General features: G+C 35.6%; 1 protein-coding gene across 1 annotated transcript; it reads left to right on the forward strand.

The window, feature by feature from the left end:
* Positions 1 to 5,606: 5,606 nt before the first annotated feature.
* rorc (RAR-related orphan receptor C) lies at positions 5,607 to 24,022 on the forward strand. Its single transcript, XM_058390319.1, has 11 exons — positions 5,607 to 5,806; positions 16,656 to 16,741; positions 16,866 to 17,007; positions 18,348 to 18,689; positions 18,812 to 18,931; positions 19,090 to 19,211; positions 20,071 to 20,203; positions 20,379 to 20,486; positions 20,664 to 20,774; positions 21,823 to 21,932; positions 22,565 to 24,022. The coding sequence occupies exons 1-11, from the start codon at positions 5,797 to 5,799 to the stop codon at positions 22,727 to 22,729; spliced, it is 1,449 nt and encodes a 482-aa protein (XP_058246302.1). The 5' UTR covers positions 5,607 to 5,796; the 3' UTR covers positions 22,730 to 24,022.
* The last annotated feature ends 85 nt before the right edge of the window (positions 24,023 to 24,107 follow it).

Genomic DNA, 24,107 nt, shown 5'->3' on the forward strand with positions numbered 1-24,107 from the left:
CAAGCATATTCATTTTATAAATGGCAGCAAGTCCTCTTTACATAATTATCCTGCAAGTAACCTAAAAAATGATGTGATGCAAGAGTAAGTGAGAATACCACCACAGTTACCGCAATCAAATATGGAGATGAGGAAGGGAAAGATCTCTCAGCATGAATTTCTCAGCATTCTGTTGTCAATCTCCCTCAGATTGAGAGTGCAATCTGCTCTAACAATTAAGAGGACCACTGAGCAGCCACTGGAAGTGTGTGCAACATCAGATTCATGGGACACAGTTGGGGATGAAGCCTTCTGGATTGTTCTGTGCAACATTGCTTCAGGCTGTTCAGTGCTCCAAATGGAATAGAAATGCTTTATTGTACACGAGACCAAAAGCTTTGCTCATTTCCTGCCTATATGTTCTATAACCTCATATGAACTGTCAGACTCCCACACAACTCATTGAGTTCTTCTTGAGGTTTTGTTCCCCTTTCATTTTGCCTTCTTATTCCTCCCTCTTCCATAACTGTAAAAAAAAAGGGGGATTAAGGCTTAAAGTTAGTGAGACTCTGGATTGTGAATTAATAACAGGGGTGGTTAATTTCAGGTTTTCAATTTCCCTGTTACACGTATTACCTTATTACACACATACAAATCCATTGCTTAGTGCAACCTCCACCTTTTTTTTTTTTAAATGAATAAATCCTTATAGTTGCACTTCTAGGTGTTTTTCTCAGACAAGTTAGAATCTATGAATGGCACGACAGATGACAGGCTTTCTATGTGGACACCTGTTATGGCCTTCGAGTCATTATGTAACATTGGTTTTGCAACACTAAAAGCAAACTGCAAAATCTCAGACAGGTGAATAATATGGTGTCATTGCATTAATATGTTTAAAAATCATTGGAAAATAGCAGCCAATTAGTTTAGTGTAATAGTGTAATAATTAAACTATCAGTATAGATGTTCGTTATTAGATAAATAAATGTGATAGATAGATAGATAGATAGATAGATAGATAGATAGATAGATAGATAGATAGATAGATAGATAGATAGATAGATAGATAGATAGATAGATAGATAGATAGATAGATAGATAGATAAACCCAATACTAGCAGGATTTTCTAACAGATTGGTGTATGTTTTGTTGTATTAGAAATGAAAATGTCCTTAAAATATTTAAGGAATGTATTGTACCTCTTCAAAAACAACAACAAACAAACAAAAACACAACCTGTTTTAACACCAGTAGTTTGGTTTAAAAACTCTGACCATTTCTTTTTCATTGCAAGCACTTACAAGTGCAGAGCCTGATAGTTCACAGCAGTTGTTTTTCCTTTGTCTCAGGAAGTGTTAAAATGAACTACAACTGTTTGTGTAGCATTCTCTCTCTCTCTCTCTCTCTCTCTCTCTCTCTCTCTCTCTCTTTCATGTGTATAATGGTATTCAAATGCAACTAAGATGAACCAAGCAGCCTTGTCATCTGGTCCAATCCAATGATCCCAGTCTGTTTATCTGTTTATCTTACTTTATTTTTATTTCACGGCTCACACTTTTGGAGTCATTGTTGATATTTTATATTACAAAGGGTGAGAAGGTGATGAACAGGATAGTTACATTAGGTGTCTGTGAAGACTATGGGATATAAGTTTTAAGTTCATATGTTTTTAGTTGACTGACAAGTTTATAAACTTGACCTGAAGAATATCATTAATATATTAGTATATTAGTCAATTGTTATAATAATGTGCTTATAAGTGTGTTGTAAGTGCTCATAATTTCAATAGCAAAATGTATGAAAAATCCGAATTCACACGTTAGTGTTCGATAAATGCTTACACCATACTATGTGACTGTGAAACAAACTGCTCTCTGGTTTTCTTTCCGAATGCATCTACAAGTTGCCATTCACCTATTTGAGTGTATTCCGCTACATAGACAAAATCACTTCTGTCTTCCTTTTCTTTTCTCTCTCTCTTTTTTTTTGAAGCCACACAGCCCACCATGAAACACATCGTGAGACAGACTGTGAGACAGTGTAAGGGAGAGAAAGGGTAAATGTGTGTTATGCACCTCACTGCCCAGTGATTGTTATCTTACCTGCCCTGTATCTTCAGACATGCAAACCTTGGTCTAAAAATATATGTTGGAAACAGCTGACCCAGCATCAAATCTCAACTTACTCAAAAGTGTGGTCAAACGTCAGAATGTGTGTGCATGTGTGTGCATGTGTGTGTGTGTGTGTGTGTGTATGAGAGAGAGAGAGAGAGAGACAGACAGAGACCACACAGACAACATATTTGGCTTTGTTTTTAAGAATTTTCCCAGGCTAAGAAAGCAATATTCAGAATATTAATGTTTCACTAAATTATAGATTACAGATGGAACTGAAAGTGAAAATGCTTGAAAATTTGTTTTCTGTGCTTGGGTCAGGCATACAGGTCATATCCTGTTCCGTTGATGTGGCGATCAATAAGACTGCTTGGAGGTGTTTGTGTATGTGTGTATGTGTGTATGTGTGTGTGTGTGTGTGTGTGTCTCTCAATGAAGCTATACAAATGCCTTATAGTTCTACCATGTTTCCACTACTACATGGTAAAATGTGACAGTAAGATCTATGTATTCAAACCACAGGCTTAGAAGTTTTTTGGAAGCTTACTGTGCTTATGAGTACATTTGCACCTCCAGAGTTAAAACAATAATTAATACGAATTGTGTATATATATTCGGCTTTCGGGAGACGACACCTAACAATTGATCAACAGTACCTCGCCATTGCTAGGCTTCAAACAGGATGTTCTCAGAGGGAAGTGGGCACTGAGCTTAGAGTGCCACAGAGTGTCATTAGTTGATTGCGACAGAGATACAGAGAAACTGGAAGAGTCACAGAAAGGCATAGAAGTGGACGTCTTTTGGCCAAATCCCTTGTTGATGACTGCTTCATTGTGAACAGTGCCCTGTGGAACCGGATGATGAATGCCACTCAACTCCAGGCACATTTAAGGGAGGTGAGAGGCACCCAAGTGTCACGTCAGACCATTCAAAACTGTTTACATCAGCGTGGTCTGTGTGCTAGACGACCTGCAAGGGTACCTGACCACACCACCAGGCACAGAAAACCTATGGGATCAGCTGAGTCGCCATGTAGAGGCTCGTAACCCTGCACCCCAGAACCTCAATGACCTGAGGGCCGCCCTTCAAGAAGAGTGGAATGCCGTGGCTCAGCAGACAATAAGTCGACTCATGAACAGCATGAGACGTCATTGTCAAGCTGTAATTGATGGTCAAGGGCACATGACAAATTATTGAGACATTGACATTTTTTGTTGTGGTATACCCACTACTGTTGTTGGCTTTTGTTTCAATAAATTGTCTGAGGTGAGGAAATCACCATTACATGCTTCTACTTAAATACCATACTTTCATGATATAATATCACTGTAGCATGAACTTTTTACATTTTCCATAAATTTCACCCAAAAGCCTAATATCCTTAACTTTTTGTGAGTAGTGTATATATATATATATACTACCAGTCAAAAGTTTGGACACATCTTCTAATTCCATGATCTTTCCTGATGTTTATTTCTTTCTACATTGTAAAACAATGCTGAAGGCGGCCGAAATACACAATAATGTCCTTTGAACAGTTGATATTGAGATATGTCTGCTACTGATGCTCTGTAAAGCCTTCATAACGTCTCTAATCTGAGGTGCTGTTAATTGGTGATTTCTGAGGCTGGTAACTCTAAATGAACTTCTCCTCTGCAGCAGAGGTAAGTTTTGGTCTTGCTTTCCTGGGATGGTCTTCATGTGAGCCAGTTTCATCATGGTGCTTGATGGGTTTTGCAAATGCACTTGACAATACTGTTCTTGCAAGAACTATTCCAGAACACCTGACCTTCGTGTCTTAAAATAACAACTGACTGTTTTTTGTTGTCATTACATATGGATTACTTAAGTCCATGTGTGTTATTTCACAGTATTGAAATCTCCAGTATTGTTCTAGAATGTAGAAAATAAATCCCTAAACAAAAAACATTGAATTAAAAGGTGTGTCCAAACTTTTGACTGGTAGTGTATATAGTACCTTATCTCACTTACACTCTTGAGGATGAGTGGGTGAATCCCCACAGCACTGCTTCAGAGTCTTTTGGAAAATCTTCCCAGATGAGAGGAGGCTATAACAGAAAATTGAGGCTAAATCTTGATGTAATCTAGATGTGAATACTACATCCACAACTGGCTCACGAGCTGTTATTGGCAGAAGAACAAGAACATTGCGATTTGTAATCTGATTTCTTTACACACAACTTATAAGGAAAATAAAAAACCCTTGCGATTCTTAATTCTTTAAGAATTATACAGATTTAACATTCACATCCCATTGGTATAAAAGTACAGGACAGGATTTTGTACATTTTTTCATGTACTAGGAATTACTAATAAAAAATAATACTAAGAAAAGAAAATATTATTAGGTTTACTTAGAAAATTTTCAGTGGACTGAAGAAAGCATTATCACAGTATTTGCTTTGAAAAGGGGCAAACCCAGCCTCAGTAATTACAGAAGCCAAATACAACATGGTCTTTGCATATAGTTTTGTCTGTGTGTGTGTGTGTGTGTTTGTGTGTGTGTGTTTGTGTGTGTGTGAGGAGAGTGAGAGACAGAGAGAGAGAGAGAGAGAGAGAGAGACAGAGAAACACAGATGTTCTTATACGGAATATGAGTGAATGTCTTTAAAGGTGGTTATGGAGGTGGGAATGCAGCAGTGTAGCAGTGCAATTCACATCCACACCTGTCAAACACATACTGCTCCGTACCTCCATAAATACTTTTACTGCAGCCACAGGCGCTATGTGTTAAAGTGTATATAGAGATGACATTGTTTAGCACCGTAACACACACAAACAGAAACACACAATATTTCTGCGTTTGAGTGCTATGGGTGTGTGCACCACCTGAATGTAGATAACATCTGAGAGTATTTTTGTGAGGCTTTCACAGTCTGCACGGCTCTTTATTACACCTGCAAATTGTGCATTGTTCTGTCTGAACACACACACACACACAAACACTTTTTTATTGTCTCTCTCATGTATCTTTTCCTGATAGAGATCCTTTATGACCAAGGTTCATGATCCTTCTTCATTTTGAACACTGAGCATGTAATAGCTGTTGTTCTGAGTGTACAGAAGCTAATATCTTCTATCTCACTCTTTTAGTGGTTTGTGGTTATTTTCACTACACTGTGATATAATGTGTTTGGCTATATTTTGATAATGATCACCAGTAGTTTGCACGAAAGGTACTATGCGGTATAGCAGAATGAAAAAATGAAAGGATTAGGCAATGCAAGAGGAGGGATTCTGACTAAATTTGATGTTTGTGATCTGCTAGGAACAGTTTTAAGCAACTTTCTACAAAAAAAGTTCCTTAATTACTCCAAATCCTGGATTATGCATTATATATGGTTATATATGAGATGATAAGAACAAAAAAGTCAAGGAAAAGTAACTCTAAAAAGAGAGGAAGAGAGTTATTGAGAGAGTCTGTACAGTTAGTTTGCATGAAAGGGACAGCCCGCTGTCACTCTCAAACTCACACACGTGCACTCATACACACATACACACACACGCACACACACATACACACACACATCAAGAATAAACCATCTAATCTCTCTCTGATCTGCCGTACTTTAACATTATCATCAAGGAGACAGATTGTGAAACAGAGTGAACGATATTTACCAGAAGAAAAGAAAAGAAAAAAAAACTTCGCGAGAGAAGTTCACACTAGCTGTGAAGATGATGCGAGGTAGGAACAAGCAGATTTTCTATATACAGTGTTTTACTTTTTGGGTGCATATCTGATGGTGTATGTCTGTGTGGGTGCGTGAGAAAAACTTGTAAACATCACAACAATTGTCTATATCCCACCCAGTTATCATTGTCTGACAGTTTCCATCTGTGCAAAATGAAGAAAACTGGTGTATTTTGCTTCTAAATGGTTCAGTTGTTTGTGTGTTTAAGTTTACATCAGGAATAGTTGTTAAAAGATTAATTTCCTTAAAATGTAGCAAAGTTTGACCCTCTGCTATGCTTAAATCACTGATTGTATGCAACTAATGCCGCCATATTATCTCGGATTGTGAAGTCTGAAAATTAAGAGTCAGCTCAGGTTAGTAAATTTTATTGTGTCAGTGAGTGTCTCTGTGTGGGATGTGTGGCAACATTCAATGTACAATTTATTTAAAAAAATAAATAAAATAAAATTTTTTTGCTTTAATTAAGGTTGAGATTTTGAATAGCAGATGTACTTCCGCTCAGTTGTTCAACCGAATGGAATTCTGAAAGTATTGCTCTGCCGATACGACAAGATAATGGCGTATCCCCTCAGGTTTTTACAAAAATGATTGACTTTAATGTATTTAAACAGAGTGTGTTTGCGTGCATGTTTGCATGCGTGTGTATATGTGTGTGTGTGTGGGATGAAAGCAACATTTACATCCTTTTGCAGATTGGTCACAGTGAACACTTTAATCTTTTAAAAAAAAGTGCACCCTAATGTCCATGAAAGGTTATGTTTTTCCTTAGCTTGTTTATTGTGGAAAGCATTTGGACTCATAACGTGCTAAGCTTTATCGTTTTGACTCTTTCTGTGGGTGTGGGATAGGAGCTACTCTTAGTGAGCTGAATGAGAAGGGGGTTTTCATATCTTCTCTGACACATACCTGAAAATGAAGCATGCCACAATAGAGTGGTTGTCTGCCCTCGTCCTTACTTTAGAAACCCTGGAGTCAGTGTATATTCTCTCTTTGAAATAAATGGCAAAATCTCGGTGGTGACAGTGGTGGAAAGTACCATTAGATTGGTAAATACAGCCAATCTGCTGTACACACAGTTTACACAGGGAATAAAATCTTTCATGTGGCACGCAGGTGAGGTTGGGAAAATGTTTGAAGACGTTGCGAGTTAAAAATGTAAACAAGGCTTTAAAAACGTATGTATTTTTGACTGCACATCTCTGTTGAGTAATGTAGTACAGTATGCATTTTTTGACAGGCCAATAACAGATGCAGGCTATTCAACATTCATGGCATATTGTATACTGTTCTCTAGCTTTCAACTATTTACGTTGAAACACTGTTTGAACATGATGCATTTTCGAGTCAATTTAAATTCTGCAATACTTTTGATAATCACACATCACCACATATTCGCTTCAGCTGTGTTCATGTCCTAAACATAATTTCTAGCAACATTCATTTTATAAAACCTTCTCACTAACTTCAATTGGTCCCTATTACCACTAATGTATAATTAAGCTCATGAATTCATGAAATTTTTTTCATGGCCGAAATGGTTAATCTTAATTTGGAAAGCAATCTGCTCTGCTGCTTCCAAATGTGTGCATGCCACACAGGGGGTTTAAGGACGCCTAATGGCGACCTTTGTGACGGCTGTGGTCGTAAACATGGTTTAAAGATGACATTTTGCTTCAGTGCCCACACTACTTACACAGCCATACACCGATTTGCAAATTGATGCTGGTGAAGTCCAAGTTAAATGGAAAACTGTGACACCTTTATGAAGTTGTTTTGGGTTTACAGTCACCTAATGACCGTTCACAAACCGACGTAGTTATCTAATAGCATTCTTCTATACTAAGTGATTGCTTCATTTGTATTCACATAGTGGAACATGTTCTGAAATATTTAAAGAATTCACTCAAATTTACCCGCCACAATTTGATGCATTTTAACCCAAGGAAATGAATATTGAGTTTGTTATTTCGTAGATTTCCTTTGGAGGGTAATGCTGCTAGCACAACGTAAAAATGTATCAATTTCTTTATTAATCATAATAATTAGTACTGCATCTATTTATATATTGATAATTTAATGATTCATTTAAAAAAAATGTGTGACGAGAATGAAACTGCAAGCTGAAATGATTCACACAGATGTCGTTAAAGAAAATACACAAGTTGTGTTAAGGATGCATTTATTATAATATTCAGTAATCTCTCACACTAAGCATATTTCTGTATACACACATGCACTATATCATCAGATATTCTTTAATAAATGTGTTTAAGTGTGTGTGTGTGTGTGTGTGTGTGTGTGTTAGAAAGTGAAAAATGTATTCAAACATACTGCAATGCAAACTGTAAACAGTTCAGTGGTGGAAGAATTGCTCGAAGATCATGTTCATGTTGTGAAAGACAGTCGACTGTATTCGTTGATGAGGTGGGAAGAACAGAGAGATACAGAAATAATGATTTTAGCCCTTGTCAATCCTAGACATTTATTCGAATGCAATTAGAAACTGCAGCATGACACCATTGCACTGCACTAGATTCTCACTTTACACATGTAGACACATCATGAACAAGCTGCTAGAGTTCCCAGCTGCAAAACTGCTTTGTTACTGTGGTCACCCATTCAGCGCCCAATGTGTATGTGTATGTCTAACATAAATGTGTACACAGGTGTGCATGCTCAGTTTTGCTTCATGCTAATTTCTATCCCCAAATTTCTTTCGGCATCCCTACTTTGTAGTGAGTTTAGTGGAAAATTAAATATAAAAAAATAATTTTAATATATTTATTTTGCCAACTATGAGACAACTATTTTAGAATAAACTGGTTAACAAAATATCTAGAATGAATTTAAGAGCTACAATCTTTGATTCCCAAAGCACTGATTGTCACAGTCATCTCCGTCTTTGTGTAATATACAAATGATCTGAATGCCCTGGATGTTTTTGCTACTGTTTTCATTTTGTATTCTTTATGGTTGGGTTGTGCATGCACTTGTGCATCATTTATGAAACTTCACAAAGATCTTTCTCTATGTTATTTTTGTGGTATATTCTCGGTGCTGTTTCACTTGAAACAACAAAAGAACTTGTTATCGAAAATTCAGTCCTGATCAGTGTGGAACAGTCATTATACAGTATAAGACTCTCCAGTGTTTTCTAATGTACTTTCAACCGAAACACTTTAGTCTATTATAGATAGATATAGATATATAATTGCCAATATAATTGCTATTTAAATAGCTAGCACCCATTTATATATCAAGTTTACAGTTATTTTGTACATGCTTATAGGTTTTAAATGGTAAAGTTTGAGTTAAAGAGACATTTGGGAAAAACGTTCTGTGTAGAGTATTCTTTGGTTTGTCCCTTTATGAGAAATCTTACAGGTCTTTATAGCACCCTATAAGAAGCTACAAAATATTACTATTATATTTTCAACCAAGAATGAACAAAATAAAATAGGAATTTATCACAGCTTCATTAGAAGTTGAAATTAAAACGTCTAAAATATTTCCACCTGTACAACATGACTGAAATGGACAGTTATTTATTTATTTATTTATTTATTTATTTATTTATTTATTTATTTATAATTTGTCTGATGACTTTATTATTAAGATTTCTTTTTTATTATGAAAGGCGTGCCTGTGTTCACTATCATTTCTCCAGCTTCTGTACTTGGATAATTAATATGGATTATATTTATCAGCAGTTTCCAACTTCCATGTATTTGAAATCACTCTGTGCCTCTCTGAGACATTACCACTTGATTTGTTTGGTCTCTTTCTGTCTTTTTCTCCTTTTTGTTCCAATTTTTTTTTACCTGAGACAAAGAAAGGCTTTAATAAATATGTATGAGTATGTGAATGCTCAGAATGTGACTCTGTCTTTCCTCTAGAAGTTGAAATATTTTACGAAATTAAGCAAAAGTAATATATCAAGATCATAAATCTAAAGCACTTTATTGCCTATGACTTGTGCTCAGTAGAGATAAATTATGGTTTAGACATCTAAAAGAACTCAGTTTGTGCCTCAGCCTGTTTTTTTTTTTTTTTTTGTATTATTTTTGTGATGAAACAGTCTCAAGGATTTCCGTTAGTGGAACTTTGAGGTTTTTAAGCATTTTAAATACAAAATGCTGACAGGGGGGTTTCAGGGGGGAAAAAGAGAGCATCTATAGGTATTAACTCACAACAATCCAGTAGCAATTAGTGAGTAATTTTCCACTTCTGCTTAAAAACCACATCAATAAACAAAATACATTAACATTATGTACAGTATTACGTTGACGTCAGATGATAAATTATGCAAAGATTAGTGTGATTTCTGATCTGTTTAACAGTATGTTTATCTCTGGAATTAAATGCTGTTATCAGATAATGCTGTAAAGCCTTTCAAGTATACTTGCACAGTTTGCTTGCTGCGTGAAGATGATAGTAGGGCACGTATTCCCACATAACTGAATGTTTAAACATGTTGGGTGATCCAATATCCTAAATTAACACCAAAAGAATTGAACTTAGATTGTTCTAGAAATGCAGCTGTTGATCAGAGCGAAAGTGCTTGCACTGTGTGCGTTACTGTAGGCAGATATCATATCTAACCTATATAAAAAGCATTCTTTGGTTTTAAGTAGCCTAGATTATATGATCATCAAATTCCACATCAAATTTCCAAAAAACCCTAAGCATAAGAATATTGTGTTTATGTTTTAGGTTTAAGAGTACTGCCAAATTTACACACCAAGCCCAGGGTAGTGAAGATTCATTACACAGAGGTAGTGCACAAGCAGGGAGACTGGTTGCTTTAAAGGCTTGCCATAATTATGGTTACGTAATGTGTAAATGTGTAAATGTGTAATGTGTAAAAACGTGTAAAACACATGACAAGTTATTCAGATATATATTTAATATATATATACACACACAAAACATATTAACATTAACTATATTATTAACTATATTTTCAGCACAGATACTAAGAGAATCGATTTGAAGATGTCATCTAAATTTCTAATTGACGAAGTTGTTAATAATTAATTCTTAGATCCACACTGTCATGTGTGTCATGTGAACATCACAGTCATGTATGAACATTTCAGGAATGCACTCCAATCAGACCTTTTTTTTCCCTAAGAACTACAATATGAACAGATTACTTGTATAAATATAGGATGTGAGCATTGACTAATTACCAAAAAACATGTATGCACTCATATCTATGAAGGCATTTGGTGAATCACACCAAAGAAGTTGAAAGGATGTGGACGCTCCCTCACCATACTCACACTGATTGACGCAATTCACGTGATCAGATGTGATCAAGACAAACACCGGAATGGACTTCTTACAGGGAGTCTACATGAAAACTGCCTTTCGTGCTAGATCAAACACACATTATTCACCAACTAAACACCTCTGCCTTAGTGCCAGATGTGAAAAGCAGCATTGCTGTGCAGTGAGAATTAGCCATGTCTGAGCTGACAGTCCAGTTTTTACTTTTGCAAAAACAGAGAATGCCACAACCCACATATGCTCAAAAGTGAGAATTCATCACTCTGTATACAAGTATACAGTAGAATTATTCATTTTTCTCATTTAGTGAAGCTTCTGTGTGGCTTTTGTATCCACAGACTTTACAAGATAACATCAGCTCTTACATCTGACTTACGGTTACAGGTCAAAAGCTAGATTATATCTTTGTTTCTGTAAATGAGCAAGACTACAGAGATGCAATCAAACAAAACTGAGGTTTGAGGGACATTAACCATTGTCTGATTTTCTTTCTTTTTTCTTTCTTTCTTTTTTGATCAAGTGAATCAGTAATATAATGCAACATTTATATCTTATGTTTGTCTAGGAACTGTCTAGTCATACAAGGTCAAAACATTTTGATTTTGTATAACACCCTTGGGTACTGTGTACTAGCATTATCTCCTCATATCTGTTCATTTCAGTGTTCTTCAACTGGTAAGTTTGCAAGTCTCTTCCTTTGTGAGTGGTTAGCAAGGAGAGATAGACAGAGTAAGGGTTTAGATAAGGAATGAGGGCAGAATTAATGTGACTGCTTTTTGTGCGTATCAGCATGTGGTTGAGGTGGATAGATGGAGGAGAGGTGGAAAGCAGAGAAAGAACATTCACTATTTATCAGCATGTGGTTTCGGTGGGGGAATGCAGAATTAGATTACTAAGTATACTTTGTGGATGTGTGCGTGTGCATGTGCGTGTGTGTATGTTTCTCTATTAATTGCATCAAGCAGTATAAATGTGCTTAGTCTGAAAATAGGCTGAAAATATCTCAGACTGCATAACACGACGCACAGAATAGTCTTTTTCTCTTTTTTTTTCTTTAATGCACTATTAACACTTTGAGATGGAGAGACTGTTCTTTATTCCCATTATTTCGTAGTCCTGAAGCTTTTCCTCCCTCGGTTATTTCTCGTTGTATTTTAACAATAAATACATGTGAAATAAAATCCTAGCACTGTGGAATAGTGAATTTTGTTGTTACCAGCACTGTGGGTAGTACTTTCAGAGAGATAAGTGTTACAAAAATTACTATCCAATTCTTTGCAGCTGTATTTTAGAGTCAGGTCAGTGAGGTATGCCCACTCAAAAAGGACAATCCAGAGTAGATTGTAGATGCTACCGAAGCCAAACATGGCTGGAAAACCTCCAGACACTGATGTAGACATCAAATCCTCCATCCACTTTTAAGCAATAAGGAGACTGAGCCATGCCGCACTCTCACTCAACTATTTCAGCTGAGGCACCAGCTCATCCACATGAGTGCATTTTAAGAGCTGGCACTTCCTTAAATAATATAATATGATTTATTTACTTATTTACACAATTATTTGTATTAATAATAATATCTATTTTGCATTTTGTGCACAGATTTATTTACTTTTGTTAGCAATGAATCTAGAGACATGGTGTGAATTCTGTGTATGGTTGTGAAACTAAGTGCAGTTTGACGTGTTATTCATGTATGAATAACGACTACCTTAAATGCATGTTTGTACAGTTAATGTGTTAATTAATACATGGTATAAATTCAATCAAGCATGCTCTATGAAAACACCTAATAATCTTTTAGAACATTGATTTTAAATGGTAATAGATAATAGCATCTGCTAAATGAATCAGTGTGACTGTATTAAGTTCATCCTTGTGGATTATTAGCAGAGTCCTGGGCCCAAACCACCCAGACCATGTATTATTATTACAGGGGATTTGAAGAGAACTGGTTGGAGAATGATGCAAAATGTGTTGAGATGAAATTATTAGTGTTTATTATTAGTTTGTCTTCGGAAGTTTGGTAAGGGGAATCATTTAAAATGATGAAAGATCCAATGGTTCTATAAACAAGTCAAAATTCGTTCTCATAGAGCATGTTTCATTTAAGTGTAAAAGAATACATTAACAAACATGTAGTAACATGTACTTGCCTTAACGAATCATTAGTTCATGTTTAAGTAAGTATTAATTTAGTTAGTGCATGATTATTCATGTATTGTTCTTGTAGATTGTTACCAACATGTTCTCTGCTTCACAAATCAAACAGCATAAAAACAACAATATCCTTAAATAGAATTTTTTGCTTTAACTTGACTAGGCAACTACTTATTTGAGTCACTGATTAACTACCCATAATGTGTGTGTGTGTGTGTGTGTGTTTGTGTGTGTGTGTGAGATATTTCTGCTTATCTTGCTTATCATATATCTATGCAGTAAAAAAAAAAAAAACATGGACAGTACCACCTAGAAGAAATCAAGAAACAAAAGAGAAAGAGATACTAGGGTCTCTGTGGTTCAGTAAGTTGTTGTTGTCAACCTCAAATAACAGGAAATTCACCAGGCATGCGACTCTGCTCTCTGTTCCCTTCAACACACATACATGCACATATTTACAAACTTTCACAGTCCTCATAGCTCTTAACATGGGAAAGCTCTCGAATTTGCTTGTTAAGTGTGTACTTCTACAGTGTGTGTACTAAGTGAGCTAGCATTGTTCTACACACAAGTACACAAGTGTTTTTCACACTTTCTAACATTCATTAACACATGCTTGCTTTTAAAGCATCACCTATATACTGCGGATATGAAAAGCTTTTTGGAGTTCCTTCCTGTACCCATAATCAGGGCATACGTAAGAACTGACACACTGACATAAACACACACTGACACAGAAACACAAGTCTAGTCTCATACAGTCTTAGGCCTTTGTGTCCATCAACAGCATCACACTTTGTTGTCTAAGCCTTCTTTATTTCCACTGTAACAGATCTGCTCTGCTGGTCCTGAAAGGCTCTAATTTATTGCAGTTACAAAACAAAGGCCATACTCTAACAACATATAAAGCATGAGGAATTGTTGTGTAAATGTTTTTTTTTAATCCATCTGTGTGAAGCATCTGTTTGTGAGAAGGCCAGGAATGTGAAAAAACATGGAGTGAAACAGAAAAGGGAAGATGGAGGAGTTGTAATGGAGATGATAGGGGCGTGGGGGAGAAAGTGACGGGGGATGGACATTCCTGGCAGTAAAAACACAGATAAAAGAGTTTCTTACTGGCAGGCACATCCTTTGTGAGAGAGACAGAGAAAGGGAAGGAAAAAGCAAGAGAATGCATAAAAGCAGGATAGTCAGAGTGAAAGAGAAGCCAGTAAACCACTTAAAAAGACTCTGAGGTTGACACTTCACGTCCACCTCCTCAGTCTGTCAAATATTCCCCCACACACTCTCTCTCTCTCTTCGTCTTTGTATCTTTCTATATTTTTCACCAGAAGCTTTGTAGTTTTTGATGTTTAAATTTTTGGGTGAGAAATACCCAGTCACACTCAGTCTCCTAATCACGATAGAAAACTTTGATGACCTGGTGGGAAAAATTTAAAGATGAAGTTTATATTCTTTGTTGTAATTTGTCATACTAATGATTTTCAGATTCCATTTCGCATTTCATTACTGGCATAATTAAATAACTGAGATAAATATGTAAAGATTCCAGAATGTCATTTTGACCTTTTGTAGCAGTGGCTAAAATAACACCATGTGTGAACATCTCAGTCTCAATAATGATGATGATGATGATGATGATGATGATTCACAATTGATTTTAAAAGAATTGAATTGAATTGAATTGAAAAGTTGATTTCAATCCGAACACCAACTCTATATTTTGCAGAACTTCTGTTTGATATTCACTTGAATTACTGTTTTTACAATTGGAGTACAGTAATAGACTAACTTTTTAGATTATAATGTAAATGAATTATTTAAATTGTTACATATACATGTGTATATTTTGAATAGAACCATGTTCAACTTTAACACCAGCATGTCAGATTCCTAAAACTCCTCATTAGGAGACAAAACTGGTACAGCTCTGGTACACATCAATTATTATTATTATTATTATTATTATTATTATTATTATTATTATTATTATTATTACCATTATTATCATTATTGTTGTTGTTATTTATTTATTTATTTATCCTGTTTTTTATTTATTTTTATTTTTATTTTTTTTACAATAGAGTAATTAATTCTGGATGCCAACAATTCTCCATGTATTGCATTGCTTGATGCTGTTTGCTATGCAGCTGAATCATAACTGGAGAGATAATAGTAGAAGTAATACACTCTAATATTTTAATCAACATGCAATTAGGTGATTTTGTAAAACAGAGAGTAAAACTCACGCATGTGCCACATTGCCAGTATCGCACTAAAGCTTTAACTGATATATAGCTCAGATCACTTATATATGGTAACAGGTATTTTTTTTTTTCCATCTTAAAGCTTTATCCATGAGTTTAATGAGTTTAGTAATCTTTTATTTATTTTATACCCTAGGATTAATAAAGTTCTTTGAATCTTGAATTTATTTATTTATTTATTTATTTTTTTTTTTACTAGTGACTTTGGAAAGGAGGGGGGTTCTTACCATTTCCTGATAATTGAGGACAGACATTTACACAGAAATCTGTCCTAATTTCGCTGTTTCTGATAAAAACATAAACAAGTGAAAGTTGATATTGAAATAATATAAGAATTAAATCTTATAAATCTTATAAATACTCATTTTTTAAAATTCAAACCCGGTGGCCACAGTAGACAATATATAATTAATGCTTCATTCAAGGTTATGCTTGATTAAGCATTAACTATATTCTGCATTGTCTGCATATGTGCATGTGTGTGTGTGTGTGTGTGTGTGTGTGTGTTTAGACATGGGTGAGAAACTTTTGGGTACTTTGGTTAAAGGACAGTTTGTATATACCACATAGCCACATAAGCACATTTTAGTTCCAAGAAGTCAGCAGGTTAGATTTACTGAAATATTGACCACACACACACACACACACACACACACAAACACACACAGGTTATCTTCCTGCTCAGCTCTGGATTGTTATCTGATATATTTCACCAGGAGGCTTTCGCACAACTTCAGTGTTCCATTATTCATATATTAGATGGCGATCTCCACAATTTTTAATGATCAAACATTTTCTGCAACACAACAGAAAAATGAGTTCACAATATGCCCAGTGTAAGAGCTCTTAGGCAAGATAATGGTAAAGTTATCTGGTAATACTTTGCAGTTTTAACACTGATTTGTTTTGTTTCTTTCTGAATATATTTATTAAGATCTGGACAGGACATACATCAGCCTATTGCAGAAGCCTTTTCCTAATGCTACAGATGACGGTTAGACCCACAGTACCGCCAGCTGCTAGTAAAAATGGCCCTTTGATTTAGTGTGAGGTAGGAAGCAGTATCAGTTTTCATGTACAACAATCCTGGCTGAACGTCTGTGCATTTGTGTGTGTACAGCTCATATTGAGGTGATTCCTTGTAAGATCTGTGGAGACAAGTCATCAGGAGTGCACTATGGGGTCATCACCTGTGAGGGCTGCAAGGTGAAAACTTTTCTAATCACTGAGATCCTACACCTGTAATTCAGAGCATAGTGCTAAAACTTTAAATGAACATATTTCATTCACTGCATCTGTGCTCTTTTTTGCTCAATCGTTCTCTCTGCAGGGTTTTTTCCGAAGGAGTCAGTCGTCCAGTGTGCAGTATTCTTGCTCTAGGCAGAGTAACTGCCTCATTGACCGTGCCAGCAGGAACCGCTGCCAGAGCTGCCGTCTTAAGAAATGTGTTGCCCAGGGAATGAGCCGAGATGGTAAGAGATAAAAAGAGTAAAAGAGGAGAATGGGACAGAGAGAAGGAAGAAGTGAGAGGGCTATATTCACTGTAGAACTGAGTGATAAAAATAATTATGTGTTACATATTTTAAGATAATATCATGGTAAAAAATAAAACTATATCAGTTACATTAAATCTAAATATGCAGTTACATTAAATCATTATTATTCAAGTTCATTTTGACATAGGAGCAGTGAATTAAACACATTTCAGTTTATATCAAGGAATAGTGAAAGGAAAACATGCTATTTATTTAAATGAATGTATGAATTTATTTCATTTTCCTGGCACATTTCCTATTCCAAGACTTATACTGACAGCCTGCAGCCAAAGGAAGAGCAAGAGAAGGAGTGTTTAGGCTGAAAGAAATTTCTCATGAAATTATTTACATCTATTGACATCTATTTTCTTACATTACGCAGCACAGAAAAAATCCTGCTTATCTTATGACTAATGACAGATATAAGGGAAGTTTAGAATTTAAAAAGTTTAAAAAGTAAAATAAGTATATAAATTTCATTTAAATGAATTTATAAGGCCAGTGAGCCTCTAGTTAACTTTATTTAATAATACATGCCCTTCTTTAAATCAATCTCTAGAACAGCTGTTTATTTAAAACATGCAAGTGGTAGCTTTTCAATTTGCTTGTAAGTAAAGACTCAGGGCCTTTATTATCTTTCAGTTTCCTACATGACATCTGTTAAACAAAATTATTATATATTACAAAATCCATAAATTCAATAAGTTGTGATTCTGAGAAAACTTAACGGATCAGTGGAATGAATGCAAGCATAGGCTGCAGTTTTAATGACATTGGAGAAAGAAAAATAGTGTCTCTGCTATGCAACGGTACAAGAGATTGATGGAAACTTCCAAAAGCAGTTTATAGGAATTAAATGGAAATTGCAGTATTTTATTCTCACAAGCTCACTTCATTTTTCCTTTGACCAGGATAAAAAAACAAAACACAGGAACCATTCATGTACTGTTTTTCAACAGAACAAATTAAAAGCAGTTCTTGGTTGGAAATTCCCCTTTGTGAGGACTTGAATATGAATGCAATTATGAGGAAACATGTCTTCATTTAAACTGAACTTGTATGTGTAAAATGACATTAAGTATATTTTAGTCCCTTGATCAGAGATAACGTTATTCTGACCCACATTTTTACAGCTAAGCGTGTGAAAAGACACAGCACATCAGACCTGCCTACCTGCCTACAACACACATAAAACAATCAAATTGTTGTTATCAAGCTCACTGAATATGGTGTATTCTCTCTTGTGTATAATACCTGCACTCTGTTTTCCTCTTCAGCGGTGAAGTTTGGCCGCATGTCAAAGCGTCAGAGAGATTCTCTTTTTGCTGAGGTGGAGAGGCATCAGCAGCAGCAGCAACAACAGCAGCGTCTCCAGGCAAGTCAAGGTGAGCCTGAGCCTCTGCCTGCCTACAGGCCCAGCAAAGAGTCCCGAGGTCGCCAAGCACATTTAATCCAGCCCCTTGTGCCCACCTTCCCTTACTCACTGGACCCAGAGCTCAACTGCCCTTCAGAGGTGCATCCGTATCAGGGCAGTGCCACAGGTGATGCCCAGGCTGCAGCTTTGGCCTACAGAAGTTCTCAAAGGGGTGGAGAGAGCAGCACCTTTTCAACACTGAGAGGTTAGAAACATTCACTTTTCCCCATGTCATCTTTCTTTTCAGTTCCAACAGTGATCTTGTTTTTCCTTTTCTTCTTTCCTCTCCATGTCTTATCTCACTGAGTGTACCTTTATCTCTCCTAGGCTTTGACTCCAGAAGGTCTACACCAGAGGCCATCCTGAGCATTCCAGGAAGTGAAATGGGATTACGAGCTTTTGACCCTGAAAGCTTGTTCTGCCCTTACCCTACGTCAACACACATAGGTGAAACAGAAATAGACGCTGTGTGGCTGTTACTGTATCTGATTTAGCCAGATGTTGTGATGTTAAGTTATAATCTCTAACTCACATAATGTGGTAGATAATTGATTGTGTCAAGATTGAGACCAACCTTGTGTGTGCTTAATTGTGTGTGTGCGTAGAGGAGCTGTGTGCAAGCATTTTCCGCTCTCACAGGGAAACGAGTCAGTATTGTGTGGAGGAGCTGCAGATCCTTAGGTGGAAGATCTTCAGCAGGGAGGAGGTTCTTGCCTACCAAAACAAAGTACTACACCATTATCACGACAGTGCAATTGTTACTGCCCACAGAGTAATGAGGCTTTAGACACAAACTTAATGATTATCAATTATCTCAGTTCTTGGATTAAGCTGAAATAGCATGTCTGAATTAGCATTTCTCATACAGAAACAGTTAAATGTTTACTTGTTTTATTACAGTTTAATCACTATTACTGCAACAGACCGAACAAATAGCAGAAGAGCAAATAAATAAATAAATAAATAAATACACCTATACCTTTTTGGAACTTAGAAACTGTTAACTGCTTGTTCAGCCTACTGAGACTCTGTATAAGTGTGCATGGAAGACACCTAATGGTAAAAGACCTATAGGCCATGCTACACATCCCTACTTAGAGCAGTAGAGGATTTGGAATCCAATTATCCAATTAGATAAGCTACAGATTGTTTCAAAAATGTAGTCATTTTTAAAATTGCTTGATTAACTAAACATTTAGTAATACACATTCAGTAATACCTCTTCTTGGTCAGCATTTCCAGTTTAGAGTATTAAAATTAGGTCACTTAAACCTCAGTGCTGAAAAATAGGGTGTTCAAAAACTTTGTCAGAGACTGTTAGTATAAGGGCTGAAATGTTCAACTGCTTTAATTATTACAAGACAAAAAAAAAGGAAAAGGCCCTTTACTATGATATAATCATGCTAATGTTTTCCTAATTACTACACTGAGCAACACAATTATCTAGTCCAGAATTCATATTGATCTAAAGCAAACATCTTATCTGAAATCCAACTATTAGCCAGTTTTTCTGTTTTGGTTCAATAAATGAATCAAATCTCTCTCTCTCTCTCTCTCTCTCTCTCTCTCCCTCTTTCTCTCTGCAGTCTATGGATGAGATGTGGCAGCTCTGTGCAGTTCGTCTGACAGATGCGGTACAGTACGTGGTGGAATTTGCAAAACATATTCCTGGCTTCCGTCAGCTTGGTCAGAATGATCAAATTGCCCTTCTCAAGAGTGGTAAGACACATTCGTCACTTAACCATGACTGTATGTTCACAAGGAAGTGTGAAGTATGAGTAACGTGATGTGTCACTATTCATATTTGTTTTTTCTGTCTCTTTCTCTAAATGACTGCATTTCTTTTTGATTCAGCATATATTCATCTGTTCCTGTGTATGTCTCTCTCATTCAGGTTCAATGGAAGTAGTTCTGGTCCGCATGAGTCGGATATTTAATATGGAAAACAGCACAGTCTTCTTTGATGGCAAGTTTGCTGGACCTGAACTGTTTAAGTCTCTTGGTAAGGCTAACATCTGAACTCAGGATTCTTGATTCACAAAGGAATTACGCCTCTTCAAAGATAGAACCATTATTCCCAGTATACATTCTCTGCTGTTTAGTTCCTCTGGTGTTATGTTATGGCCTGCATAAGTATCAGTGCCAAAGAAATAATCTGATTTTTGTATCTCTGTTGCAGCCTGTGGTGATTTTATTGCATCAGTATTTGACTTTTCGCACGGTCTTTGTGCTCTGAGGCTGACAGAGCAGCAGGTGGCGTTGTTCAGTGCGCTTGTTCTCATAAATGCAGGTATGGGTCATTATAAGTATATATATATATATATATATATATATATATATATATATATATGTATATATATGTATATATATATATATATATATATATATATATATACACAGCTCTGGAATGCAAATCGGGCTTATTCCACCAAATACTGATGTCTTAATGTTATTTAGCCAAAGCATTAACACAATTTGTTTACAAATTATTTGCATTTTGTTTTATTTGAGTTATTAAAGCTCTGCAAATACTGCATGATCATAGGTTATTTTGATGTGTTGTAATTTCCTTTAAATATATACTCTAAATAACAATAGTTATATTTTGAATTTAGGAGAAATATCGTCGGCAGTTCACAAAAAATGAAACAAAACTGTTCATCTCACCAATACATGCACCTGTCAGAAACTGATTATTTTATATATATTTATATATATATATATATATATATATATATATATATATATATATATATATATATATATATATATGGAAATTATTCATTAACCACTAACATATTTAAAGTGTCATTAGAATAAATATTTGAGGCCATGTTTTGTGATAATTAAACAGGCCACAGGATATTTTATTCTGGATTATTCTATATATTGTTATAGATAAGACCTCAGGATATTTTGCCCCAATATTTACATTTGCTTTTAAATTTAACATGAACTAGTGAACTCAGTCTAAGATATTTCAAGAATTTTATCATCCTTGTTAGACCTTATAGGAGGGGTGCCAATAATATTGCATGGAAAACATTACTTCTGGAAATTAATGTTTGGAAAATATTGTCTTAAAATGATATAAAACTAAAATTATACACTGTCCCTTGGGGTTAAGGCACAAAATACCTTTTTTTCCCTCATTTATACCAAGCTGACTTTTCTTGAATGCTAATGGTTCTGTATCTTGTGAGCTTAAAATTCATAAAAGAATTTTTTATACAAAAAAGCCAGAAGCTATATAGGATTAGAGGTGTATGTTTCAACTGCTATAAATATATGTGTGCGTGTGTGTGTGTGTGTGTGTGTGTGTGTGTGTGTGTGTACAGATCGTCCATGTCTGGAGGACAGAGACAGAGTGCTGAGAGTGAGAAAAGATGTGGAACTGGCCTTCACTCACATCCTACACAGAGACAACCAAGAAAGTTTACTGCACAAGGTATGTGCATGTGTTTGTGGGCAAATATGTCTGAAAGGTTACACTACTAATACTACTAGTACTAAGTCTTATTACTACTAATGCTCCTCACAGTGTACTTGGTTCAGTCTTGGGCATTTTTGCATGTTCTACACATGTTCATGTGGGTTTCAGGCAGGTTTTCTCTGGTTGTCAAAAACGTGCAAGTAGTTGAATTTGCTATGCTAAATTGCCTCTAGATGTGGAGTATAGGAATGTGTTGTGTGGTGTCCTGTGATGCACATGTTTCCTGATGTAGTCCCGCCTTGCACCCAGGACAGACTTCAGATCTGTTAAAACTCTGGCCATGATGAAGCAGTAACTTAAGATGAATAAATGGAGGAATAAAAGGATTCATTATAAGGAATTTTTTAAAAAGCTAAATAAATGAAAAAAGTGCTATTTTTATTCCATTTACCTGTCTGGTTATAGATGTTGGTAGTAAATTACACCTTTTGTAAAAATAAAATAAAATAAAATAAAACGATGAATAAACCAATAACTTGACATTTATATGACATTTAGAAAATACAAGACTGAAACTTCTTGTCAGATCAGCTGGTCTTGTGCAATATTAAATGTTGTTGTTGCTTGTGTGTTTTTGTGATCCTCAGCTGTACCAGAAGGTGGCACTGTTGAAAAACCTGTGTTCGCTGCACATTGAGAAGCTGCGCTGGTTCCGCCAGTATTACCCAGTGACTGTGCACTCTCTCTTCCCACCACTTTATAAAGAGCTGTTCGTCTCAGACACTGATACACACACAATGGTCACTCTCTGAACACATCCACTCAATCGCACAATACACAGAATACACAATATGTACTGAATTTACACTTATCTTCTGAAGGAGACAACTATATTTTTACCATTCTGAAACTGTTGTCAGATGGAAGTATATTTTTTGTGCAAATGCTATTTCGATAATGTGAAGTGTTTCTACAAATAATAAGCTCCTTAGCTGTTATTTTTGTTAGTGCCAGCATTTTGTTAATCTGAACTTTTCAGCTGTATAAGGTAGCATTTAATAGTTAACAAATTGTTTTCATTAACAAATGGGCATGAGTGTGTGTGTGAATGTGATTACAACATTTTTTCCCCCTGATGCTGTTTACGAAATCTCTGTTGCCTCTATTCACTGGTAAGACATTTGAAGGATCAATGTTACTCATTAGAGACTGGAGCATTGCACTGGAACTGAATGACCATCATGTTAACTTTCCAAAACTAACATGCTTGGCTTTCCTCTTTCACACACAGTTGTCTTATTTGCACATTTAAAAAAGTACTAAATATCCTGTACAATGATAGTAGTCTTTTTCAGGTTTTATTTTAGGACTGTAATCTCAAAAGATGACTGAAATAGACCACCAGTTTTGTTAAAGGATAGAATAGGATTTGAGTAGCCATTAAAGGCCATTTTCACATTTACTAATAATAACTGGTTATACACTGCATTAATTGAAATGTTTTGCTTAACAGTAAATTTTACATAGTCAGAATCTTTCCCTTGAAGCCATTCTTCTAAGTTAGGTATATGCAACTGTAAACTTTTCAGTTGTTCTCTGGTTTGAAAATAGTTGCATATATGATTTTAAAGAGCAGTTGGTTTTGTTTTTCACAGTTTGGTTCCTTGCAAATCACTTTTCAGTCAAACGTTACTCATTATAAACTACATCATGTATCTATTTCATTCTAGGTTTCAGGACAATTATTACTAAGGTGCTGAATAATTTCATGCTATGTGTGAGGTTTTAACAGTTAGATTCAAGGGTGTAATTGTAGCTGAGTCCATAGGCATATTAGGACCTTGCTGGACACACAACTGGTGTTTAAACATGTTATCACAGGTTGCAAAGATACAAGTGTTTAATTATATTAGTAGCACTGATAAGTATGTATGAGTGTGACACGTGTAGATCAAGAAGGCCTGCTGTCTTGCCACTTTTTTTGTATCACTGATCTCAAAATTGTCGCTGATATATTGCTATATTACCTTTTCTGACTTTGGTTGATTAGCTCATTTATGGTTTCTTAATCTATTTTGTTTTAACTTGTATTATGCTATAAGAAAAAGGGCATTAAATAAATACATAAAAAAAACATTGTAGATTTTCTTCTTTTTGTTTGGACATCAAAATAAGGTATATTTTATGAGC

The sequence above is a fragment of the Hemibagrus wyckioides genome, linkage group LG01, assembly GCF_019097595.1.
Source record: "Hemibagrus wyckioides isolate EC202008001 linkage group LG01, SWU_Hwy_1.0, whole genome shotgun sequence".
NCBI classification, from domain to species: Eukaryota; Metazoa; Chordata; class Actinopteri; order Siluriformes; family Bagridae; genus Hemibagrus; species Hemibagrus wyckioides.